This window comes from Oryctolagus cuniculus, chromosome 21 (assembly GCF_964237555.1).
Source record: "Oryctolagus cuniculus chromosome 21, mOryCun1.1, whole genome shotgun sequence".
Lineage (NCBI taxonomy): Eukaryota > Metazoa > Chordata > Mammalia > Lagomorpha > Leporidae > Oryctolagus > Oryctolagus cuniculus.
In genome coordinates this window covers 16,138,078-16,162,883 of record NC_091452.1, presented here as the reverse complement: position 1 = coordinate 16,162,883, position 24,806 = coordinate 16,138,078, and the positions used below count along the sequence as shown (strand labels likewise).

At 58.8% G+C, this 24,806-nt stretch overlaps 2 protein-coding genes across 7 annotated transcripts in view; one reads left to right on the top strand and one right to left on the bottom strand.

The window, feature by feature from the left end:
* The first annotated feature begins 452 nt into the window (after nt 1-452).
* Nucleotides 453-18,182, top strand: RAB35 (RAB35, member RAS oncogene family). Of its 2 annotated transcripts, XM_051826606.2 has the most exons (6): nt 453-732; nt 7,053-7,103; nt 10,926-11,049; nt 14,831-14,955; nt 15,043-15,167; nt 16,688-18,182. In XM_051826606.2, exons 1-6 carry the CDS (start codon nt 681-683, stop codon nt 16,814-16,816), a joined length of 606 nt encoding a protein of 201 aa, XP_051682566.1. In that variant the 5' UTR covers nt 453-680; the 3' UTR covers nt 16,817-18,182. The 2 variants fall into 2 exon arrangements, with proteins under 2 accessions (XP_051682566.1, XP_051682567.1); XM_051826607.2 differs by lacking the exon at nt 15,043-15,167 and having other exon boundaries at nt 487-732.
* Nucleotides 18,183-19,285: 1,103 nt separating this feature from the next.
* BICDL1 (BICD family like cargo adaptor 1) overlaps nt 19,286-24,806 on the bottom strand; it is a 115,465-nt gene continuing 109,944 nt past the window's right edge. For 3 of the 5 annotated variants that reach the window (XM_070065998.1, XM_008272310.4, XM_002719796.5), the window contains 2 exons: nt 23,105-23,225; nt 19,286-20,662 (listed from right to left, as the gene is read on the bottom strand). In XM_070065998.1, coding sequence (XP_069922099.1) covers nt 20,501-20,662; nt 23,105-23,225 — 283 coding nt within the window. In that variant the 3' untranslated portion in view covers nt 19,286-20,500. Of the gene's footprint in view, nt 20,663-22,525; nt 22,635-23,104; nt 23,226-24,806 lie in introns of those variants that run through there. The other 2 variants (XM_051826604.2, XM_070065997.1) reach the window with 2 other exon arrangements.

The window sequence follows — 24,806 nt, the reverse complement described above, 5'->3', positions numbered from 1 at the left end:
GCGCCGCACCGGGCGGGAGCGCGAGCCGGACCGCAGAAGGGGGCGGGGTGCCCGTCGTCCACCGCCGCCCGGCTCTCCTTCCACCCGCGAGCCCCGGGCTCGAGAGGCCGGCAGCTCGCGTGGGCCCCGCCCCCGGCCACCGCCTGCCTGTCATTTCCTCTGCAGCGCACGCAGGTGTGGAAGATGAGGGAGCGCGAACGCCCACGGCCGGTCTTCTCCGGCACCCAAGGCTTCTTTCAGTTAGGGCTCCACGCCCGCCGCTCCTCTTCGCAAGCCCCCAGCACCGCGGGGGGCGGCGGCCGTGGCGGCGCCGGCGTTCCACGAGAACACGCGAGGAACGCGGGTCCGCGCCCCCGGGGACTCTGCCAGGGCGCCTGCGCGGCGCGCGTGCGCGTGCGCGGCGAGGGCGCGGCTGGCCGGGGTTGCGGCTGCGCAGAGGCGGCGCTAGGCGCCGCGCCTGCGCAGTGGCGGGGCGGGGCGGGAAGGAGAGAGGCGGTGGCACCGGCGGCGGCTGCTGAGGAGGAGGAGGAGGAGGAGGGGGAGCGGAGGGAGGTGTTTCTGTCAGTTCCGGCTGTTTGTTCGGGAAGTGGATCCGCCGCTGCCGGAGCAGCCCGGAGGGAGCTGCGGTTTGCGAGGCCAGGACCGACCCCGCCCGCCCGCGCGCACCGCCCCCGCCCGCCATGGCCCGGGACTACGACCACCTCTTCAAGCTGCTCATCATCGGCGACAGCGGTGAGGGCCGCAGCGGCCGGAGGCGGCGCGGGCCCTGCCGGGCGCGGCCCGCGGGGGCCTCGGGGCGGGCGGGGAGGCGCCGGCCCGCGCGGGGCGGGGCTGGCCGGCGACCGTGGGTCCCGGGGTGGGGGGGCGCGCCGAGGGGCTCCGGGCCGCGCCGGGAGAGGTGGGGGCGCCGAGCGGCGGAGCGGAGGGGCCGAGCGCGCCGGGTCCACTCGCCGGCGCCCGCCCCTGCCTCACGTGTGACCTTGGTCGAGTCGCGCGATCTCCGGAGTTGTGGAGACCCTGGTTCGAGTCCTGGGACTCCCAGCCGCCTCGCTCCGTGACCTTGGGCAAGTTGCTTCACCCTCCCGAGCCGCGGTTCCCTCGTCGGACTTGCGCTGCTGGGTGGTGTGAGTCCTGGATGAGACAGAGGGAAGAGTGCCCTGCGCGGGAGCTGGCGGCAAGCGAGGGGTAAAGCTCCCGGCGACTTCGCCGTCGGGATTCTTAGCAGCAGCCTTTGGGAGACTCAGTTTGTTCCTCTGTAGAATGGGGCTGTTCCCGGGATCGCTGGGGGTGCAGATGAGGTAAGGCCGGAGGAGAGCCCTTTGCTCAGGGCCTGGCACAGTCCTGCCCGGTTGTCCTGTCTGCCCGGCTCGGTTTCCTCATCTGTAAGCTGGAATAATCGTAGAATCCGCCTCTTGTGGCCCATGCGCGTGTTCAGTGAGCTGTTGGGAGGGATGCCTGGTGCACAGCAGACATCAGCATTCGCAGGGCCGTTGGGGATGTGTGGGCCTCCGGCCACACACACACACACACACACCCTGCGGGCTCCTGTCTGGTCCGTGCATGGCACCCAGTGAGTGCTTGATGCGTCTTTGTTGAATGAATGAATGAATGAATGAATAGTATGTGTCCTTAGAAAAGACTGGTTCCCGGGGAGGGTTTTAGAAGTGTTTGGAGCGAGGCAGGCGGGCAGGTTTATGGGGTGACCACGAGGTCAGGGAAGCCGGCCCCGGGAGGTTTATGGGAGCGCAGCTGAGGTTCTGGATTACATGATGTCTGGGCAGGTGGCTTGGGAGTGCGCGGCATTTCCAGCGCTGATCACGTGACGGGAGGCAGAGGCCAGGCTGGTAGTGAGTCGGTGGGTTGTTAAGGAGAGAGGAGACCAAAGCAAACAGGTTGTGGGACCCAGGGTACAGGAGGGTTGGTGCAGTGTCACAGCGGGGTCAGAGGAGGGGATGGTTTTGTGAAGCTGCCCTGGGGTGTGGTTGGTGGTTTGGATCAGGGGAGGGGGGCTGAGGTTCTCAGGGTTGCTGATAGAGTGAGTTGCAAAGTTAGGGACTGGCCAGGGAGTTGGGAGAGTAACTGTGGCCGGGGAAGGAGCTCGAACTGGGGACTGGCGACGGTGACTTGGACGAAAGGAGAGCGGCGAGCTGTGCAGGCTGATCCTGGAGGTGGCCTTCGCCTCCTGGCGTACAGGTTTGCTTTTAGCCCTGGTCTTGGTTCCGAGGGTCTGGCACCAGACTGATTCATCTCCTTTTGGAGTTCAAGTCAGGGGTCTTTATCTCTCTCCATGATGTCTCAGGCTTGTGCTTTGATATCCAAAAATGAAAATGAAAAGCGTAAACTCAGCCAGAAGATGCAGCCTCTTGGCTGTCCTCCCCTGGAGGCCCTGGGGGACGGTTCGGGGCTGCTTGCGCACCGTGCATTTTGCTTGGTGTATTGATTTTTCACTCAGCAGTCAGGTGTGGGTGAAGACTCATTGGGTTGAGATTTATGTGGTCCGGCTGCTGGCTCAGTCTGGGCGTGCAGGCCTGGGTTGTGGAGAGGAGACAGATGCTTTGCTGTTTGCTTTCTCCTGACAGTGAGCTGACACTCAAGGCTGAGCACTTAGGAGACTGGAAGATGGGAGCCCTGGGAGTTGAGGCTGAGCTTTGGCCTCTGAGCACGGAGCCCGACATCCTGTGCTCCCCCGGACTGGGCTGCTGTGTGTCTGCCTCCTCTGACTCCCACCATCGCCGGAGTGGTGTGAGACGAGGAAACCAAGGCTCAGAGGAGGTGGCTGGCTTGCCCCGAATCGCACAGCTTGGCGGCGGCCAAGTGGGGAGTGCGTCTGTGCTGATGTATATGACAGCGGCTGGCGTCAGGGCTGGCACACAGTGGGCTCTCAATGAGTGTTACTTCTGCGTCCCACTCTGCACATCCTGCCTGCCTCCCGGGGTGTCCCTCAGCCCTGGTGGTCTCCTTTCTGCCGAGGTTCTACCCCTTCTCTTAGGCCCTGCTGACATCGGCTGGGGTTGGGAACAGCATTGGCTCTGCACCGGTGGGGGTGGCCATCCACATTTTTGGAATCTGGAGACTAGGGTGGCTGGTGGAATCTGGTTAAAGCCTTCACTCTGTGTTTCAGTAAGCTTTGGTTCAGAGGGGGCGTGGCTCCTCTGAGGTTACCCAGTGAGGTGGTGCCGAGGCGGGATTAGAGTTGGGAAGGATCTGAGGGCCTTCCACCGGCTGTAACCGAAGCCATGAGGAGTGGGCAAGGGGAGCTTGGGCATGACCGAGAGTGTTGTCTTCTGGCTGCCGAGAGGCATCGGGGCCACCAGGGCTGTGCTTCTAGCAGGGTAGAAGCTGATGGAGCTGGATTGGTTGGGTTTCCTACTGAGTGTGGCTGTGGGAAAGGTAGACTGGTACCCTGCGCTTCCTCCCTTAGACCAGTGCTGTGGGCTAAGTGATAGGGATAGTTAGGAGGTGGCATTGCTTGGTAGGGCGTAGTGTGTTCCTCTTGAAGGGAGAGCAAAATCAAAGTCTTATTTGTTTGAAAGGCAGAGAGTAGGGCTGGCCTGTGGCGTAGGGGTAATGCTGCCTTCTGCAGCTCTGGCATCCCATATGGGCGATGGTTCGAGTCGTGGCTGCTCCAGCTCCCTGCTAATGCGCCTGGAAAAGCAGCGGAGGATTGCCCAGGTGCTTGGGCCCCTGTACCCACTGGGGAGACATGGAAGAAGCTCCTGGCTCCTGGCTTCAGCCTAGCCCATTGCAGCCACTGGGGAGTGAATAAGTCTCTCTGATTCTGACTTAAAATAAATCTTTAAAAAAAGAGAGGGAGATATCTTCACCTGCTGGTTCACTCCCCAAATGCCCACAACAGCAGGGGTTGGGCCAACATGAAGCCAGGAGTCTGGAACGCCACCTGGGTCTCCCACGTGAGTGGCAGGGACCCACTGCCACTTTGACCTGCTGCTCAGCAGTACCAGCCCCAGCCTAGTGGTTTTCAGCTGCCCTACAGAGAAGCCTGGGCCTAAATGAAGGGGATGCTGTTGTGTTACTTCATGGAGCACCTCCCCCGCCCCCATTTTAAAGATTTATTTATTTATTTGAGAGAGAGAGAGAGAGAGAGGAGAGATCTTCTATTCACTGGTGCACTCCCTAAATGGCTGCAACAGCCTGAGATGAGCCAGACTGAAGCTAGGAGCCAAGAACTCCATCTGGGTATCCATGTGAGTGCAGGGTCCCAAGCACTTGGGCCATCCTCTGCTGCTTTCCCAGGCTTATTAGCAGGGAGCTAGATCAGAAGCAGAGCAGCTGGGACCTGAACCCATGCCCATATGGGATGCTGGTGCCGCAGGTGGACACTTAACCTTGTACGCCACAGTGCTGGCCCCAGCACGTCCCCCTTGTATTAGTTAGATATATGAGATTTGGGTACACTTTTATTTTATAAAGGGATTCTGTGCCCGCTGATCCCCAAAATTTGAACACCACTGCTTTACCTGCTATGCCGCAGCACTGGCCCCTGAACACCACTGCTTTAGTTTCTATCAGTGCTGCCCTAGTAGTGTTATAGCTGTCAGTGAGATTGGCGTCTGTGCAGTTGTGAACTCATTAGTCATTCATTGTTTAGTTTTAGATTCATTAAGCAGTGTTTTGTTGGCACCTAGTAAGTGCTGGACCAGGCTTCGAGCACTGAATGCATCGGGTGAGTGAGGCAAGGTCTCCGTGTTAGAGGAACGCCAAGCCTAGTGGCCCAGCTGTAAGCTTTTAGCTGAGTAAGCTGGACCCAGAAGGCTCTAGGAGGAAGCAGAGGAGCCGGCAGGGCCAACAGGGTGTTGGCTTGGGGCAGGGCACTGTGTAGGGCCCAGCCTAGGACTTGGGCTCTCCTTGGGTTTAGCAGGAAGCCTCATGGCGGAGCAATGAGGAAGTGGCCCTGAGCAAAAGCTCTGCAGGCCTTGGGGGCTGAGCACCAGGTGCTGTGGGCGCTGCTGTACCTATCTGCTTAGGAAAGCCTTGCCCCCAGCCTGCCTTTGGAAAGGTGGGGTCAGGTGTGTGCACTGAAGCATGTTCTCGCAGGCGTCCCCGAACAGCTCGCTCACCGGGAGACGTCCCCAGAGGAGACCCTGTGTGAGGATTTCCCAGAGAGGATGTCAGGGTTGCTTACTCTGCCGCAGTGGTTTGCAGCTGGCTACTTGGGGGATGGGGGCGGAGACCTCTTTGAGAATCGGATAGAAGCTTTGGGCTTCTCCCCCACCAATATGCACCTGCCTTCTAATTGTACATGGACTTGCAGGTTGTCAGGAACTCTGGGTTAGGAGCTCCCTGTAGCCTTGATGGTATTTTCATTAAGTCTAACAGCAGTGAGAAGTAGGAGCTCCAGGAGTCAATTTTTTTCCTCTTCCTGAAACAAGTACTGCTCCCCTGCAGTAGGTCAAGAGAGGAGGCACTTTAGGGCTCAGCCCTGGGTTCGAGTGTCAGCCCCACCACTTCCTGTAGAGGTCTTTAGGTCAGCTGCTCAGAGCCTCAGCTTTCTCTCTCTTTTAAATACATTTCTTCATTTGAAAAGAAGAGTTGGGGGTGGGAAGAGAGAAAAGAGAGAGAGAGAGAGGGGTCTTCTTTCTGCTAGTTCATGGGCCAGGCTGAAGCCAGGTGCTTAGAACTCCATCCCCATCTCCCACATGGGTGGCAGTGTCCCAAGCACTTGGGCCATCATCTGTTACTTTCCCAGGTGTGTTAGCAGGGAGCTGGATTGAAAGTGGAGCAGTGGGGACTGAAACCAGCGTTCATACGAGATGCTGGCATTGCACATGGTGGTTTAACCCACTGTACCACACCCTGCCCCCGCACCCGCCAGGCTTTCTCACCTTAAAGATGTAGTTGGATCCTGTAAAAAAAAAAAAAAAAAAAAAAGTATGGTTTTTCTGAATCAGTTAAAAATAAAAACTTTAGGAGTGAGTAGTTCGCCTGGTGGCTAAGATGCCACTAGGGATGCCAGCGTCACGTTTCAGAGTGCCGGAGTTTGATTTCTGGCTTCAGCTCCTGACTACAAATCCTGCCAATACAGCCCATGGGAAGCAGCGGGTGATGGCTCCAATGACTGGGTTTCTGGCACCTGTGTGGGAGACCGGGATTGCATTCCTGGCCCCCAGCTTCAGCCTAGCCCTGTCCCAGATACTACAAGCATTTGGGGGAATGAACTAGTAGATGGGAGCTCTGGCTGTTGTCTCTCAAATAAGTAAACATTTAAACAAACAAAAAAAGATATCCAGCACACATGTGTGCACTGTGCATGCATGAGTGTGTGCGCGTGCACACACACACACACACACACACGAGATACAGTTGGAATCAGGAGCATCACAGTCTCCACCACCCAGACAGGGCTTGATATGTGCTGATTCTTTTTTTCTGTGATTAGCTGACCCGGCTGACCTCGGGTGGCTGGGGTCAGGATGGGATAGGAGGACACAGGACAGGCACACTTGGTGGGTGGAAGCTGCCATGTGTTGAAGTGAAGGGGACGTGAGCCTTACGAGGGATAAGCAGCCGGAGGAGCTGCGTTTTGCAGTGGTCTGAGCATGTGGGCTGTTGGCTTGACGGGTGTAAGGCAGAGTCTACACCCTACTGGCCTGAGACAGCTCATCTAGCTGTGGGGGCCTCAGTTCCCTCCCCTGCAGAACAGCCATGATGATCTTACTCGTTTCAAACTCTTTGTGCACTGAAGCTGCATACTGATGTGCAGTTTTCCAGGGACTGTGCTTGGACAAACTTAGGGTGTTGTCTCATTTGGTTGGCCTTTGTCCTGCTTGCATCGGCACAGGCCATGGGCATGAATTCCTATCTCATCTCTCCCAGGAGCAGATTGTCCCACGTGAGGATGAAGGCAAAGGCCAGGATGGAGTGGGGGAGATGTTTTTGGTGTGTGACTGGTTGGGGAGGTAGAAAGTGGCCTTGAGAAGGGAGCTGGCTCCTGCTGAACTCCTTGGGTTAGAGCTTGGGCAGAAGCTCCCGAGCAGGGACTGGGGCTAGGGGAGAGGCCCACCGCCCCCTCACCTCTGGGCTCTCTCTTGCAGGTGTGGGCAAGAGCAGTTTACTGTTGCGTTTTGCAGACAACACTTTCTCAGGTGAGTCTTCCCCTGGGGTGCTGCTGGGATGTTTCGGGTCTGAAATCCCCTTCCCTCGCACCAGAGCACACTTGCCTTGTTGTGGGTGAATGAGAGAACTGGCTCATTCTGGCTGCCAGAAGAGGGGACAGTGGGGACGGCTGCTGAGGTCAGAAGCCTCTGTGGTCTGAATCCATCTTGTTCAGAAAGACCCTTGGCTGGCCATCATTTTCCCACTCAGGCCTTCTTGTGCCTAACATTTTAAAAAAACAAAATAGTATGTGCCTGTGTCGGGTTTCCACAAGGTGAGGAGTGAGAGTTGTCCCTGCAGCCGCCTGGCTGCTGTGCAGCTCTGTTCAGTGTGGCGTGTCCCCGTGCCACTTCTGAGCCTGCACGCTCGCCTGCCCCTCCGCGTACCGAGGAGCACTCTTCCCTGCTGTGTACGGCTCACTCTCCTCTGCGGTAGTTGTGAAGTTTTCTGTACTGTGCATGTTTTTTCTTTTAAAAGATTTATTTATTTGAAAGGCAGAGTGACAGAGAGAGGGAGAGATCTTCTATTTGCTGGTTTACTCCCCAAATGACTGCAACAGCTGGGGCTGGGCCGGGCTAAAGCAAGGGACTCCATCCAGGTTTCCCACGTGGGTGTAGAGGCCCAAACACTTGGTCTGTCCTCTGCTGCCTTCTCAGGTGCATTGCGGGGAGTATGATTAGAAGTGGAGCAGCCAGGACTTGAGCTCCAATATAGGATACAGGCATCAAAGGCAGTGGTTTAACTGGCTGTGCCTTGACCCGGCCCCTGTGCTGTGCATACACGGACCATAACTCATTGAGAGTGCTGTGGACTGTGCGTGGTTTCCAATTGCTTCTGTTTATTAACTGATGTGATATTACCTGAGATACAGTGCCAGCGTATTCCTGTGCACACCTCTGTAGAAGCAGGGTGACTTGGTCTCACAGTGTGCATATAGCATTGTCCCGGGCACTGCCAGCTTTCCTTGGCGAGCAGCTGCAGTAATTTAACGCACATTCTGCCAACAGGGCCGTGAGAGCCCCCTGTGACTCTGATCAATGCTAGGTTTCAGAGGTTGTCTTCCTTTTTGCTGAGCTGATGTGCAAGTCTTGTCTTATTTAAATTTGTCTTTCCCTGATCACTGCATGTCAGGTTGGTTTGGAGGCTTTGCTGGACTCTCTGATGCAGGACAGAGTAGGTGTCCTGGGCTGTGCTGGGGCGAGCTGCCCTTAGAAGTGATGACAGGGCTGTCTTGGTGGCTTTTGCCCCTTGCTTCCCACAGCCATGGCCCTGCACCACCGCTGGTGCTGGATGGAATTGGCCTCTGTGTGACCTTGAGCTGGGTTATTGTGAGGCTACTTGCCATAATGCCTGGGACGAAGTAATCTCTCCGTCAGTGTCAGCCGTGGCTGTCGTCATGTTTGAGACTGATAACAGATGAAGCTGAAAACCTTCTTGTTCTCCAAAATGTCCCTTTTTGTCCCAGCCAGTCAGCTTTCAATGCGTGGGGCTCCCTTGCTGTCTCTCTCCTCTCCACGTCTGCTCCCAGTATCTTAGTTCATTGTTGGCTCTGGGCAGAAGCATCAGGCAGCCCCTACCTGTCCTATACCTGAGACCTGGATGCATCTTTTCTTTGGAAAAGTTCATGGAAAAATTGTACTAAAACATAAGGTACGCTTCCCATGAACTTGAAGAAGCCCCTCGTTCACACTCTGGCGGGGGCTCCCTCTCACCTGAGCTGAGTGGACAGCGAGGCCTCTCACCCGGGACACTTTGGGTCCTGCCACTCTGTTGTGAGGCTGAGCAGCAGCCCTGCCCTCTGCCCACAAACCCCCAGTGATAACAACCGAGAGGGGGTTCAGGCTCTGCCCGGGATCCTCTGGGGACACAACCACCCCCAGTGAGAACCACTGGTGTTCATCACCTGGTTCCAGCTCCCCTTTCAGCTTCCTTCCTCAGGCTGCTGGTTTAGTTATTCTTTGCTTCGCTTGCCTGCTGCTCACTCATCTATTCTGAGTTCCCTCGTTGGTGTCACCCAGGTCCAGAGGAGCACCAGGAGCTGGCTTATCCTCTGGATGTGCCTTGGCCTCTGCCCTGCCTGTGCGGGGTCTGTCCCTCTGTTGCAAGTGTAGTAACAGCACCAAGGTGGTGTTGGTTCCAATAAGGGTTTTTATTATGCAGTAGGGGAATAACACACTCTAGTTCACACAGCACACAGCACACTGGGTAAACCGACCATCCCAGGTACCCAAAGTACGTCCGGTGCTCCTCGTGACATGTCTTAGCCACAGAGGGTGGACTTGTTCCAAGTCCTCACAGCTAGTGCCCCGAGCCGCAGGGAAAACACAAGTCTTGATGGGTGAAGTGAAGTCTCCGAGTTGGGCGAGCACAGGGCTGGCTGGGGGGCTCTCGCGGGAAGGCCTGAGTGTGGCTGGTCAGCCCAGGGGTCTGGGGAAGAGCTCTGGCTCTGCCGCTCTCAGGAGAGTCTGCTCCGAGAGTCTCATCAGGCTGCTTTGCTTGCTGCTTGTATATGCTTCACTGGCCTCATCGTGGTCTGATACACGGTCAGGTGCGGCCTGCTGTCCATGGGCGTGCCTTGTTGGGTGGTTGCAGTTCATCAGTTGGCTGGAGCAAGCCAAGTCTTGTTTGCTGCTTTTGGTCCATGAGGTGGAGCAGCCATGTTCCATCTGCACCATACACCCTCAGCTAAGCTCAGTCTTCGAATCCTTCCCTTTCTCTCAAGCTAGGCAGAAACGTGACTTCCTCTCTCAAGTCTGCCTTGCTCTCCGCCTCACCCTCATCTTTGACCTTCCCTGTGCACTTGCTGCCTGTCACTTTCATTTCCCGGGTGTCCTGTCTCCTGTACCGTGTTCCATTGTTCATTCACACAAAGTTGGAGCTGGTCACACCAGCCAGACACACCGTCCCCCTCCCCCCTTAAGCATTTGTTTATTTGAAAGGCAGAGTTACAGAGAGGCAGAGAGCGAGGTCTTCCATCCACTGGTTCGCTCCCCAGATGGCCGCAACGGCTGGAGCTGTGCCAATCTGACGTCAAGAGCTTTTTCCAGGTCTCCCACGCGGTTGCAGGGGCCTAAGGACTTAGGCCATTTTCTGTTGCTTTCTCAGGTCATAGCAGAGAGCTGGATCAGAAGTGGAACAGCCTAGATTCGAACTGGCACCCACATGGGATGCTAGCACTACAGGCGGCAGCTTTATATCCACTTTGCCCCAGGGCCGGCCCCTAGACACTAGTCCTCTTCTACCCAGATGGCCTGAGAGCTGTTGAAAACGCAGCTCATGCACCTGATTAAAACCCTTTAACACCTTCCCAGCCCACACAAGAGAAAGTCCGAGTTCTTGAAAATGTCCCAGAGGCCCGGAGATCTGGCCACGGCCCCTCTACCTGCCTCCCACTGTGCTTGACCTCACGTGAACCATCTCCTCCGCTGCTGTTTGTGCTCCTGTCTCCTCTGCCTGGAACAGTTTTTCAGACTGCAGGTCATGGCCTGTTGGTGTGTTAGGAAGTTAATGTAGTGGGTCAGTTACAATTTTGAACAGAATAGGAATGTCTCATGGGTCTGACCCCAGCTGGTCCCCTGTCATTTCCTTTGTAGCATTTGTTACTCTGTAACATAATGTTTGGTTTCATTGTATCCTGTGTGTTGCCTTTGCCCTCCCTTGTGGCTCTGTCGTAAGCTCCAACAGATTGTCTTCCTTGGTCAGGGCTGTGTCCCAGGGACCCAGTGGTTGTGGGGCAGCGTCTCAGAGCCTGAGGATCTGCCCCGTGGCCTGGGGATCCGTGCTGGGCCCTACTGATGGACATGTGTGTGCAGGCAGCTACATCACCACGATTGGAGTGGACTTCAAGATTCGTACGGTGGAGATCAATGGAGAGAAAGTGAAGCTGCAGATCTGGGACACGGCAGGCCAGGAGCGCTTCCGCACCATCACATCCACGTAAGCCGGCTGCGCCTGCTCCCACCTGAGACCCCACCACGGCCGTGTGTACACCGCTGAGTGACTTGTGTGTGGTGGTGGTAGGGATGTCACGGGCTGGGTCCCAGGGCTGGCGGGAAGTGCTCGCTGCTAGCCCCAGTGGGTGGCGTTTGCCTGTGCCTTTCCTCTTCCTGAAGATGCGGGAGGAGGCGGGGACAAGCTGTTTCTGCTGCTGTGGGCGGGCAGTGGCCGAGCGCCCTGGTTCTGGAGTGGCTGGACAGACTGCACCCTGCCTCGGGCAGTCAGCTCACCCTCGGACTGGCGCTTCATTTACCATAAGATGGCGACAGTGAGCGTCTGCCACACCAGCTGCTTGTGCTGCACCCTGCCCAAGCACACACTTAGTCAGCGGCACTTACTCTTAGCAGGTGTCATGCTGACAGCTGGGGCGGGGCCTCGCAGGCAGGCTCCTGTCACTCGCCCTCCTTGCAGGTGGCTGTCTCTTGGGAGGCCAGGGAAGCTGGTGGGAGGCCCTCCCTCTACTTCCCCAAAGCTGTTGTGTGGGAAATCTGTCCTCCGCATGTGGACCGCTTTACTCCTGCAGCCCCTCCGTGGGTCCTAGCTGCACACAGGGGATGACCCGACTCTGGCTCTGGGCTGGAGTCTTGTGCAGGGCTCTTGGTTATTGTGCTGTCAATAGAATACATTTTGGGAAAGAGCAGGCTTTGAAGGCGGTTTGGAACTTAAAATTCTGGACCTTGGGCAAGTTGCCTAACCTCTCTGTGCTTGGTTTATCTTTAGGGTTTGCTTGGATGTCCCTGCCTGTCATGTGCTGTGCTAGGGGTCTTACGGGGCTTGTCCTGGTGACTTGGGTGAGAACCCAGTGTGCTCGGCGCTGTTATCCCCACCTCTGCTGAGGGCACTGCTGAGGGAGTGGTCTGTCCCGTGACGGCAGGGCCCGGGCTCCACACCATGGAGTGTGCAGAGCAGTGCTGGTGTCTGGCCTGACCCCAGAGCACGTCTCTGGGAGTGGATCTGGGAAGATGAGGAAGGTCTGCTTCCTCCCTCCAGCGTGGGCACAGGGAGGAACGTGAGGGGTGACCCCTGCAGTGGTGGCCGGGAGAGTGGGGCTGCTGGCAGAGGGAGTGGTCAGCCGTGGGCCGCACTAGCAGGAATCTGTGCATGCACGCCGTGGTCGGCTCTGGGCCCACTGTGTGTCTCAGCAGCTGCCAGTGAGGACTGAGGATGACCATGGGGCCAGGCTCCCCGGGATGGACTTGACATTGAGAGCTTCAGGGAGCCTGGGGCAGCTGGGCCAGAGCAGGGCAAGACCTCCTGTAGTGGGCTTGGGGTCTGCAGGTCTGGACACTGACCTCACTGTGTCCTTCCTCTGGGCTAAGGACCTCACCTGCTTGGTTTCATTTAATCCTGATTAGGAGTCCTGGGCTCCTCTGCATTCTGTGGACAAGAACACAGGTCCAGAGAGGGCAGAGGGCCAGAACCTGGTGGATTAGGCAGGACTGGAACTGAGGGCTGTGTGATGCCAAAGCACAGGCCTTGACCCAGAGCCCAGCCCTGCTCCCTGCTGCCCCCACACCCTGGCATCGGGGCATATGGCCTCTGTCAGTGCTTCCCAGCAGGGTGCAGACCAGATGGGGGACTCAGCGTGGCAGACACAGTTAGCCCTGTGGCCCTGAGGAATGCTTCGGGCTGGGCCGCGGACCCTGGGGTGCCTGAGCCCTTTCAGCAGCTGGAGCCACAGCCCCTCCTCTGCTGCCTGAAGTCAGCTGCCGGGTGGGACGGGCAGGGCAGAGGCTGGGCCAGCTCCCCATTCTACTGGGGAGACTTGGAGGAGTTACTCAGCTGCCTGAGGCAAAACGTATTTTTCCAGGGTGCCCCTGGCTGCTCGGCCTGCTGTCTATGGAAGCTGAGGGTTGGCTGTCTCCCAGGGTCCCTGGCTGTGGCCCCCATGAGGCAGGAGGGAGCTCGGTGCCCTGTGGTGGTGGCTGGTGAAGAGAGGCGCCCTGGGGAGGTCAGCGGTTTGCACGGCAGGTCAGTCGGGGTGCGGCAGACTCGGGGCATTCAAAAGAGAAAATGAAACTGCTGCTGTGAGCCTCACGGGCTGCCGTCCCCCTCCCAGCTCGCTCTCAGCAGCCGAGGTTTGCTGGCCGGGGTGGAGTCAGGAGGGAGGGAAGCCCCTGGCCCTGGAGTCCAGCTTGTCAGCACTTAGTAAGTAGTGGCTAGAGCGCTCGGCACGGTCCTAGCCCGGTTAGTAAGCGGTGGCTAGAGCGCTCAGCACGGTCCTAGCCCGGTTAGTAAGCGGAGGCTAGAGCGCTCGGCACGGTGCCCAGCCCAGAGCAGAGTTCAGCAAGTGATAGTGATTCCTGGTGGGGATGGGAATGGGGTCCTGCAGCGCCTCCGCCTTCCGAGCCACTGCTCCAAGCCCCTGACTGCGTCCCCAGGCTCATTCTTTGCTCCAGATACAGCAGAAGTGATGCCCACAGCCAGCTGTCAGCAAAGGAGCGGGTGAGGCACTTGCACTACTCCCGCTGCACCCCTCCCACCCCAGTCGTCTGCGCCCCACACCGGCGGCAGCCCTGCTGTCTTGGGGCTGGAGCCACAGCAAGACAGTTCCACTGTGCTGGCTCTCCCAAAGCCAAGGTGCACCGTAGCTCTGGAGCAAAGCTGTGGGCAGAACCCAGCACCTGGGGAGGGTGGAGATAGCCAGGGCAGGGTGGGGGTGGGGCTGACCCCCGGGCACAGCGAGGCTCTCTGCTTGCTGCAGCCTTTGGGGTTGCCTCCTTCTTACCTGTCTGGGAGTGCAGACTGAGGGAACCTTGGTGACGAGCACACCCACACTGCCTTGCAGGCACTTCGTCCCCCTTTTTCCTTCCAGCTGCCCCAAGGGTTAAGTGCAAGGTTCCCTGTTGTAGTGACGAGGGAACGGGGGCTGGTGAGGTGGACACAGGAATGCGGCCATGGTCCACAGCCTTTTGGGGATGGAACCAGGGCTGATCTTGGGCCTTGGTCGGGCCTTGGATGTGAAGCGTGTGCCAGAGAGCTGAAGGGCACGGATGAGAATGGAGCTGTACCCACTGCCTGGCAGTCCCACCCTCACTCAGTTCCCGTCTCGGCCTCTGCACTGGGCTCCGGGCAGGGACTGATCGCCTCAGAAGCTGGGAGGTGCTCAGGGCAGGCAGGTGGCCACCTGTGCCCTCCTGGTTTGCATCCGTGGTTCTGGCAGCTTTAGGGAACCGCTCTGAGGGACAGCACAGGGTAGTTACGTGGTGTTGGCGGCAGCAGTGCTTTCTGGTCTCTGGCTGTCGCAAAGGAACAGGTGGCCCTGGTCCTCTTCTTCATCCTGGGCCTGACGCCCTTCATCCGAGCTCCCGGGACGCAGGGGCTGAGGAGGAATGTGTGGCTCCTCCTCCTTCCGCACCCTGCTGGGCCGGGCTCTGTGCACTTGGAGGATGGCACAGCTGGAAGTGCCCGGCTGCCGCAGGTGCACACTTGGCCAGGACTTCTTGGAAAGGCATCTCTCTAAGTCAGCCTTGAGAAGGCAGTGGTTCCTGAGTGTCCAGAGAGGACAGGGAAGATCTGACATCAAATACAAAAATCGCCTGAATTCTAACAGCAACAGCTTCAGAGAGGTTTCACGCTAGCAGCAGGGGTCGGCCCCGGTCACAGGTGTGAGGAGCCCGTGGCTGCCCAGGCGCCAGCCACAGGGACCTGTTTGTAGACACACAGACCTGGTGAAGTGGCTGCTCATGCAGGCTGAAGCTGACACACTCTCGCCCTCCAGGTATTACCGGGGGACCCACGGGGTCATTGTGGTTTATGATGTCACCAGTGCCGAGTCCTTTGTGAACGTCAAGCGGTGGCTTCATGAAATCAACCAGAACTGTGACGATGTGTGCCGAATACTAGGTGAGGCCGGGCCCCATGAGTGGGGATGGTGAGATGGGTGGCCGGGGTGCTCCTGCAGGGCTGGGCTGACCACTTTTTGCCTTGAAGTGGGCAACAAGAATGACGACCCTGAGCGGAAGGTGGTGGAGACAGAAGATGCCTACAAATTTGCTGGGCAGATGGGGATCCAGTTGTTTGAGACCAGTGCCAAGGAGAACGTCAACGTGGAAGAGGTGAGTCTGGCTGAGGCCCTGGGCGGGGCCTGCATGCCTCCTGGTTGACCCAGCCTGTTCTGCCACACAACCCTCCCCTCCCCACTCCTGGCCTGCTCGGGGCATCTAAGTGAGCAACAGAGCGTCACGGTAAGCACCGCTCAGGGTGTGCCTACTGTGTGTCAGGTACTGGGCCAGGCCTTTTCAAGGTCTTAGTGTGTGTCTCAGTAGTCCCGAGGTGGGCTGGAATTACTCCCATGTCTCAGGTAGGGGTGGTGGGGCTCCAGGTGTGTCAATAATGGATGGAACAGCACCCACCTGTGAGGGGCTGAGTGAGACTGTTCCCATGCTAAAGCCACGCACAGCCCACTCCAGTCCCCATCTCCTGGGCCTCCTTGTCCCCGGGATTGCCACGCCTTCCTGTGTAGCATCCTCTGTGGCCTTGGTTTCCCTGCAGAGATGAGGTTGCTTTCCTGTGGCCCCCAGGCCCCCTCCAGCAGAGGCGGCTTCCCCTCCGCACCTCCAGGCCTGCTGGAAAGCCGCTGTGATCCTGTGGGAGCGAAGCCAGACCTTTGCCACAGGCTCAGCCTGCTGCCACTCACTGGTCTTAAGGGGAGCCCTGCCTCCTGGCGTGTGGTGTTGAGAGGCCCCAGAAGTTGGGATCCCCACTGCATGGGGGACACAGGCCACCCAAGCTCCTGAGACAGGCTAGGGTCAAAACCCAGGATGTAAGCTCTCCGAGCTGTGGACTGGGGGCAGTGGGAGCCCTTTCTTGCAGGTTGTGGTGAGTGGTAGCAAGTGCTTTGCACACAGCGCACGGCTCAGCTTTTTCGTACCTGCTGCTCTGGCTGAATGCAGGGATGTGGGTTGTAGGTAGTTCTCCTGGGTCCTGGCATTGGAAGGTATCAGGTGGTTTGGGAAAGGCCAGACCTCTGGGCCTCAGATGCCATGGGGTGGCAGGCTGAGCCCACCCTGGCTCTGTCTCCCCCAAAGACCTTTGCCTTGTTGGAAGATTCCAGCGGAAGGGGTTCTCTTAAAAGAAAGGCAGGAAAATCCCCAAGGTTGACTTCCCCAAGTCTGCACAGTTCCTGGTGCTTTGATGTTGTTCCTTTTTCGCTTTAAAATAACTCGCCACCCCCTTCTAGAAAGGGCACTGAGGACACACAGGTGCTCCCTGCCTTAGGTGGGGTGATGTCCCAGGACCGCAGTCAGCACTGCACTGAATGCCTAAGTGAACACGCTAGGTGTGCGGAGCAGCACGGCTCACTGCAAAGTGCATTTTGCCCTCGTGAAGGTGGAACTGCCCAGGGCCCATGTGGCCAGCCCTGGAAGAGACAAAACCCAGAATTCCAAGTATGGCTTCTACGGAGTGCATATTGCCTTTGCACTACTATCAGGCCGAAAAATTCTAAGTGGAACCGTCATTAAGACGGGGACCACTGGTACGTGTACAAAAATTCACAAGTACAGACAGAGCCGGGCCCGGGAGGCAGGGAGGCGTCCTCGCCAGGCCTGAGGCCCTGCCTCTGTCTCCCGCACAGATGTTCAACTGCATCACAGAGCTGGTCCTCCGAGCCAAGAAAGACAACCTGGCCAAACAGCAGCAGCAGCAGCAGAACGACGTGGTGAAGCTCACGAAGAACAGTAAACGAAAGAAACGCTGCTGCTAATGCCCGCCTGCAGAGACTGCACTGCGGCCCCAGCCCGAGGCCCGAGGGGCTCCTCGGCGGACGGTCTCAGTTCCGTGCCGTTATTTAAAGAATTCTCTCCACGTTTTTGTACCGGGAGGCGCCATCGGCACTTCCTCCCCTCCCTGAGTGCCAAGAAGGCGTTGGACGAGCCCGCCCTTCCCTCCTGGTGCCCTCCTCCCCAGCCAAGGCGCCTGGACCTGGCGAGGACGCTGCCAGCCGAGCGGACCGAGTAACCCGTTGTACATAGTGTAAATTGCGTTAACCAGCTGCACACCCTCGTCCTGCTCTGGCTTCTGCCTCCTAAATGCCAGCCTGCTGCGACAGACCCTCCTGCTGCCCTCCCGTCCACCCTACCGCCAGCAGCTTCCTGAGGGGACAGCATCACGTTCTGGCCACGTCTTTGGCCAACCTGGGTCAGTGGAGTGGGCTCCACGTTGCTTATTCTCTCCTACAGGTGTCAGCTTCTGTCCCCGGCCTCCAGGCTTTCCCCGTTCTCTGCGGCCTGTGCCAACCCATCCTGACCCCAGACCTGCTCTGGGAGCTGGGGCAGCCTGACCTGGACGGAGGCCCTGCCGTCTGCTTTCACAGAGGAAGTCAGTCCTGCTGTTGGCCAACAGGTTTCTTGTCCTGCCTCCTAGACCCTTCTGAGCTACAGACCCAGGGGAGCCCAGCTTCTCAGCGATACCAGCATGTCTCCGTCCCAGCAGGAAGGCAGGGCTGCGTGTGCAGATGGGGCGCACAGTGGGCATTAGACTACTTTAACAGGTAAAGAAAATGAAGCCAAATCAAGTGAATTAAATTGCTCACAATTATTTTCTGTCCCTGAAATTTGGCACAGCAGCAAAGGTTGTGGCCACTGCATTTTTGGCCCAGGGTTTTTAGACAAAGTAAATGGCTTCCTGTCACCGTGGGGCTCTTGGCTGTTTCTTGGGAAAGAGAGGGCTGCCACTGGTGTCAGGAGACTGTGACATGGGGCCGTGGTGTCAGGGCTGCCGGACAGCAGGGGGATGACACGACCACCGACAAGAGCAGTCCGACCACAAAGGTGGTGGGAGGCCATCTCCACTGGTGGGGAGGAGTGGCACAGGGCAGTGCCCTGGAGGAAAAACCATTGTGACCTGCCCCCGACTACTGCCCCTCTGTCCCTCCCCTCTCCCCTAAAGGGATCACGTACGCTGGGAAGAATTGATTTCAGCACCATGATGTGTTTTATTAGATTTCCTTTCCTAGGCAATTTTCAGGCAAAGCCCTCACTGGACAATCACATTGCAGATCACGCTGCAGATTCTCCATGTTAACACTGTGGATGGGTTTGTAATCAATAAAAACTGGGGGTTTCTTCTCACCTGTTTCTCCACTTGTCCATACTGCCAAAAACGGGGGTTCTGTGCTGCAGGCTGGGGTTGGTGAGCCGGGCCTGGGAAGGTGGGTGCGGGGTGCTGCGTCTGGCTCAGGGGAGCTGGGATCAGAAGTGGGGGTCCTGTGCTCAGGACTGTCCTAGCTGGCTGTTGGCCTGTGGTGGCCTCTGAGCAGAGTCAAGCAGCAACAGGCGGTCGTGGGAGCCTCCAGCCCTGGCTCGACACCCATGTAGCTTGTGGGAACTGGACGCCCAGACCCAGGTGGCAGGGGTGAGCGTGGGATGACAGTGTGCCTGTCACACGGAGGGTTACACGCATGAACGGGATGGGGGGGGTGGGGGACTCGGGGCTGGACCGACGTCCTGGTGGACCGGCTATGAAATTCATGTCAAACAATACAACTTTTAAATGGTTTGCTAGGATTATTTCTGTATTGAAAGTTTCTAATTATGCTTTTTAAAAAAAATACTAAAAATAAAGGTTCAAGCTGCCAAATTTTCTTGCAGGGTCTGTTTGCTCTCCCTCCACTTGTGCCCTGGGCGGGCCTGGCTCCTTCCCGCCCATTGTGTCCAGCTCTTGTTCTGGGCCTGAGTTTGGCGCAGGTGCCTCTGGAGGCCCTGGACCACGTGCAGAAGCCAAGTCCGTTTTCTCCGTGAACACGTGGTCGAGGCTGTGTCCCCTCATTCTGACGCACTGGCACTGGCTGGAGCACACGCGGGCAGGTGCCAGGGGAAGGCCTGTGCTGATTCTCCACAGGCCGGAGGGTGCGGCAGAAGCCTTCGCCTCGAGTAATGCTTCCGGCTGGAAGTTTCTGCCACGCTCTAGGGCCCTGCTCTGGCCTGGGAAGTGGTGCTGGGCGGGAGGGCTGCCTCAGTGCAGTGCAGCTCTGGCCAGGAGCCCAGGGCCAGGCTGGACACGGAGGCCGAGCCAGATGAGAGGGTGCAGTGACCCACCCTGGCAGACTCCATGAGGGGGTGGCCTCCAAGGGGCAGGGACCGTGACTGCCGCCTCCATAGCAGCCGGGGGGGGGCTCTGACAGCTGCTGGAGCCCAGACAACCCTTCCCACATCCAGTGACTGAGGCAGGAAGCTCTGTAGAAATTCTTTTTATTCTTATTCAGACTATTTTCAAAAGAAGCAGTGGTGCGCTGTTTATCTAAAAATATGCCTTTATAGATTTATATATGTATATTATAAAATCCATACATGTATTTACACGGTTGCTACATACAAAATCCCAGCACTGTGGTATGTACATATCTATAGGTACATTCTTTCCGCTCTTCCCTGCTGTGCTTTCCCCGGGAGGGAGGGAGACCGACTCAGTGGTGAGCAGCTGGGCCCGTGCAGAGAAGGTGGAGTGGCTGCCGCGCGAGGAGCAGAAGCAGCAGGGTACAGGCCTGGTCCCTCCAGGCCTGGTGGGCAGTGTCAGGAGGTACCCAGCAGTGGTGCCAACGCTGCCCTCGAGGTGTGGGGCGGCGGACCACAGATCCCTCTGGGACCATCCTGTGGCCTGGGCTTGCTCGGCTGCGCCAGGAAGTGGCGTGAAGGGGTAGGAGGCTACAGTGGGGAGGCCAAGACCCTCCTGGCCCTGGCCCAACAAGGACCTGTGGCACACACTGCTGGCCCGGCCCTGCACCGGGGTGAGGCTGCACTGCAGGCAGCTGGGGAGGGGAGCCAGTGGCCAGGGCCCTTCTCCCCGCGGCTCGGGAAGGCCTCAGCGGAGCCCAGGTATCCCCAGCTCTTAGGCTCTGAGGCCTCAGGCGTGGCCTCCTGCCTGCAGAGGTGCATGCACGTGGGTGAGGGGCCGCCTCCCCCACTGGACTCCCTGGGTCAGGGCCTGGGCAGGAATGGAGGCTGAGGCCTTCGAGGTGCAGACCTCCTGAGGCATGCCGGGAAGGGCATCCCTCTGTTCTGCTCCCTGCCACCTAAGACAGGTGGCAGCGGTGCCTGCGGCGTGGGCCGCGATTCACCGGTCCGAGCAGCACAGCCCTGTCTAAGGAGCTGCTTTGGGAGGTGGTCTGAGCCCTACTCAGTAACAGGATCTGGGGGAGCCCAGGCTTGGGCTTGGCCGGGAGGTGAGGACAGGGCTCCTGCCCGTCCGTGGGTCGAGAGCAGCCTTCCGAGGCCATGGCAGGGCCCCTGCTCTTGGTCTCCATCCTCGACCAAAGAGTGCAGGCTCTCCCGGACTGATCAGACCGCAGCACAGATGAGCTGAGCCCCAGGACACAGAGGAGGCCCTTGGCTGTGCCGCCTGCTCAGCCACGTCCAGTCTGTCCATCCTCAGGGGCCCAGCTCTTCTCAACTTAGATTTTCCTGAAGAATGAGAAGAGCCGTTTGCCTTCCATGGAGCCGGGGTCGTCCCCCCGACCTGTGCTGTGGCCCCTGCAGAAGGCGTCAGCAGGCCGGCCCCGTTCCTTCAGGTGCGTGTCCATCAGCTGCCGGTCAATGACCCTGTGCATGTCATCCTGCAGAGAGGGGAGAGCGCGGGGCTGAGCAGAGCCCTGACGTGGCCTTGGGACAGGCAGGGAGGTGGCGGATCTCAAGGACATGAGATGAGGATGAGGAGTGATGAGTGAGTGGCCACGATGAGGCTTGCCTGGCCGACAGAGCAGGGCATGTGGGCGCGACACCAGGACACACACAGTCCACACGACACCTCGTCTCCTCAGGGCTTGGGCTGGCTTCTCCTTGCCAATGCCATCTCCCACCTGCCCCCACGTCCTCTCGGCTGCCTGCTCAGATAGGGGTCTCCCGAAGCCCAGGTAATGGTACAGTCCCCACCCTGGCACTCGGCCTCCTGGGACCAGCCCTCTGTGCCTGCCTCCGTGTCCTCTGGGGCCATCTGTGGCCCTGCCTGGGTTGCCACCACCACAGGTGCCCAAGTGACCTTCGCTCCCCAGCCCAGCGGCCTGGCCTCAGGGGCTCCTCCTGTGACCTCCAGCCCTTCCCACTAGTCTAGCTGGACCGCAGAGGCCCTGTGGCAAGGAGACAGGCTCCCTGGTGCTGCCCTCCCCACCTGTGGCGCGGCTCCCCTGCAGCAGGGCCAGCATCAGCGTCGTCGGGTGGTCTGGCACCAAGGCAGGGCCCACCTCCTTTAGCTTCCTCACTGGCTGGGGGCTTTCCCCTCCAATGTGCTTGAGGTGCCTAGGAACGCCCCCACCCCGAACAGCAGCTTCCAGGCCAGGGGGCTTGGACATGGCAGCTCTGGCCCGGCTGGGGGCCTCTGGTTCTGAGACTCCACGTGGGAACCTCTGCCCGAGACAGGAGCAGCTGCTCAGTCCCTTCGCCCTGGAACCCTCTGGGCTAACCCTGGACTGAGGCAGCGTGTCCGCCACACCCCCAGTCTGACCCAGGCTCTCACCCACGGGTGTCACCCATGTCTGCAGGTTTCAGTGTTGAGACCCGAGGCGGCGGAGCCCTTTCTTGCCGCTGCCCCATCCCCTCCTCAGCCTCCTGTATCCTCAGCACTTCCTCCTTCCCTGCATCCCACACAGCTCTCAGACCCGACACTGCAGCCTCTGCCGGTGTGCGGCCCCGACTTTGGGACTTCGCACTCTCGGGACACGCGCAGTCAAAGGCAACGCTGAACTACCACAGCAGAGGGGCCGGCGCTGTGGCGAGGGGGCAGCACTGGCATCCCACGCGGGCACTAGCTCATGTCCTGGCCGCTCCACTTTCAACCCAGCTCCCTACTGCGCCTGGGAAGCAGCAGAAGGGGGTCCAGGTCCTTAGACCCCTGCTCCCATGTCGGGGACCCAGAAGAAGCTCCTGGCTTCTGCCTGGCCCAGCCCCAGCTGTCGAGGCTATCTGGGGAGTGAACCAGCGGATGGAAGACTATCTGTCCCTCTCTCTAACTCCTTCAAATAAATATATAAATAAAAAAGTAAGTGTTAATAAAGGTTTTTCAGAAAAGTCTTTTCAAAGCTGTGAATGCTTTTTCCTAGCACCTTGCACAAAACTGCATTTTTACACTGAGCAATCAGTCTGTCAAGGGACTCTCGTGAAATGCATCGCCTGACGCACGCACGTGCTGCTCCTGACTCCCCCCATGCCTGCCACTGCCCCTGGGGTCAAAGCATCCACTTGCAAGAAGGAGACGCTGAGAAACCAGTCAGCCTGTCAGAGACGGGGCAGCGCCGGGCCACGCGCTGTGGCGAAGCTCACCGGACATGAGAGTGTCGGCAGGTGTGCCAGGGCTTGATGGCAGAGGACACTGCACAGAGATGACGCCGGGCTCCGGCACACAGAACACGGCGGGCCACAGAGGGAGGCGGTGGGGGCAGAACAGCAATGGCAGCGGGGTGGGGGGACGTAGGACTCCGTCTCACCTCGAAGGCAGGAGGGGTGTACAACTAAAGCTGTTGATACGGGAACTGAGAAAGGCCACTAGATCAGAAACCAAAGGAGCCAGATAGTAAAAAGCCCTGAGGAAGCAAACTGCAGCCGGGAGAGAAGAGAGAGAAGGGCGGTCAGCGGGTAGGGCCGGCCGCGGGGGCAGGAGCCGGGGAGCCGGGCTGGGGGGGCCCTGCTCAGCGCACCTCCCGCAGCCGCGGGCGGCCTTTCCTGTTGGTTAGCGCTTCTCAGGGGAGAGTCGTGAGGATGCTCCATTCTAAAACCGTACCACCTCAACCCCAACACACAGGCGGCCACGGCAGCGCCTCTCGCCAGGGCCAGGGCAGGGCCCGCCGCGTGCTCTCAGCAGCAAGGACGCTGGCCCCTGAGCTGCACCAAGCTGTGGACTTTCATCCATCCCGCGGGTTTCCCGCCCTCCACCCTACCGGCTGCTTCTCTGATTTCAGTCCAGCCCAGAGGAAGGCCGCTGCAGGGGCCCTGAGGCCACGCTTCCGCCGGTCACAAACCCTCCAGCGGCGCCCAACTCTCCCAGACTCGCCCCACGCCCGCTGTACCTGCCAGGCCTCCAGCTGCTGAGAGAGGCTCAGCTTCTGCTGGATGGCGTCCAGCAGCTGGCTGTTCAGAGACATCATGTCCATCTTGCACTTGGCGAGTTCCAGCTCCACGGCGTTCTTCCTGCGCACAGACACACCAGAGCGAGCCTGGACTCCCTGTGCCAGAGGCACTCGGGGCCTCCGGAGTCCACAGGAGGAAGCAGGCTCTGACCTCAGACGGACGTAACTGAGCCAAGGCTCATCCCGGCTATTCTTCAACAAGCTAACCCACTCTGGTGAAGCCGCCATGCGCCATCTCCGACTCACCACTCAAGAGACAGCTTCTAAAGGCTTACAAGCGCAGGCCGCCTGAACGGGGGCCGGGACCCACAGGAGATGCAGGCCGCTCACAAAGCCTCCACGCCCCGGCCCCCTGGGACGGGGAGGAACTCGCCTGAGCAGCACAGGAACCTTCCTGGGGTGCTGCCGTGTGCACAGGCAGCCTGCGGCGGTGTGGTCACGGGCTGGCGGGGCCCAGTCCCCGGGAGCTGGCAGCTGGCAGCTGGCAAGCAGGTGATGAAGCCACCGTGGGGAATATTCACTGAATGCACGATGCGCTCAGCGGGGGAAAGAACCAGAACACAGGTCCAGGATGAGGCTAGTTCTCCAAAGTAAAGACTGCCTCTGACCTAAGGGCAAGGCCGCTGGTCGGATGTCCACATTCCTAGTGGCTGGGGCTGGGTCCCGGTTCCACTCCCGACTCCTGATTCCTGCTGATGCACCCCTGGGAGGGAGCAGGTGGCAGCTCCAGTCCCTGCCACCCATGGGAGTAGACTGAGTTCCTGGCTCCTGGCTTTGGCATGGCCCAGCCCCTGCAGCTGCGGGCATTTGGGGAAGGAGCCAGCAGATGAGAGCTCTGTCATTTTGTCTCTGCCTCTCAAAATACATAAATAAATTACAAAAATTAAAATACAGAAAAGAAAAACCTTTGTGTGTTGAAAGGCACACAAAACTCTAGCTGATTATCTCTGGGTGACCGTTGATGAGCAATTCCCCACTCACACTTGTGCATTTTGCATTTGCATGCTTAGCATGTTTCGGTGTTACTATCATCCTCGACATTCCTAAATTATAGCTATTAGATGCCAAAGAAGGGGCTGACGTTGTGGTGTAGCAGGTTAAGCCACTGCCTTTGAGGCTGACACCCCATACTGGCGTGGGTTTGAGACCTGGCGGCTCTACTTCCAATCCTGCTTCCTGCTAATGTGCCTGGGAAAAGCAGTGGATGATGGTCCAGGTTCTTGGGCCCCTGCACTCCATGGGATATCTGAAACTCCTACAGAACCTTAAAAAAAAAAAAGCCGCAGTGGAGGGCGTGGCCAGCAGCCCCTGCAGAGGCGGCTCTTGTGGCCCAGCTGCCCTTGCCGGCATCCAAGTGTCCTCACCAAGCAGGGCCAGAGGTCACAGCACCGCCCAAGGGCAGCAGACGGGCTCTGCCTGGGGACACCGCCTGCACTAACCTAGGCGCGGTGAGAAGCAGGAGGGTCCCATTCACAAAAGCGCTCGCGCCAACCCCACGTCCAGCACCGAGCACTTTCGGCCCCTGCTCTGACTCCAGGCCAGGCCCCAGAACTGCGCCCAGCTCACCCTCCCTAGAGAGGCAGCTCCAGACAGCTCGGCCCGCGCGTCGGCCCCACCCACTGCAGCTGCTCCGATAGGACCC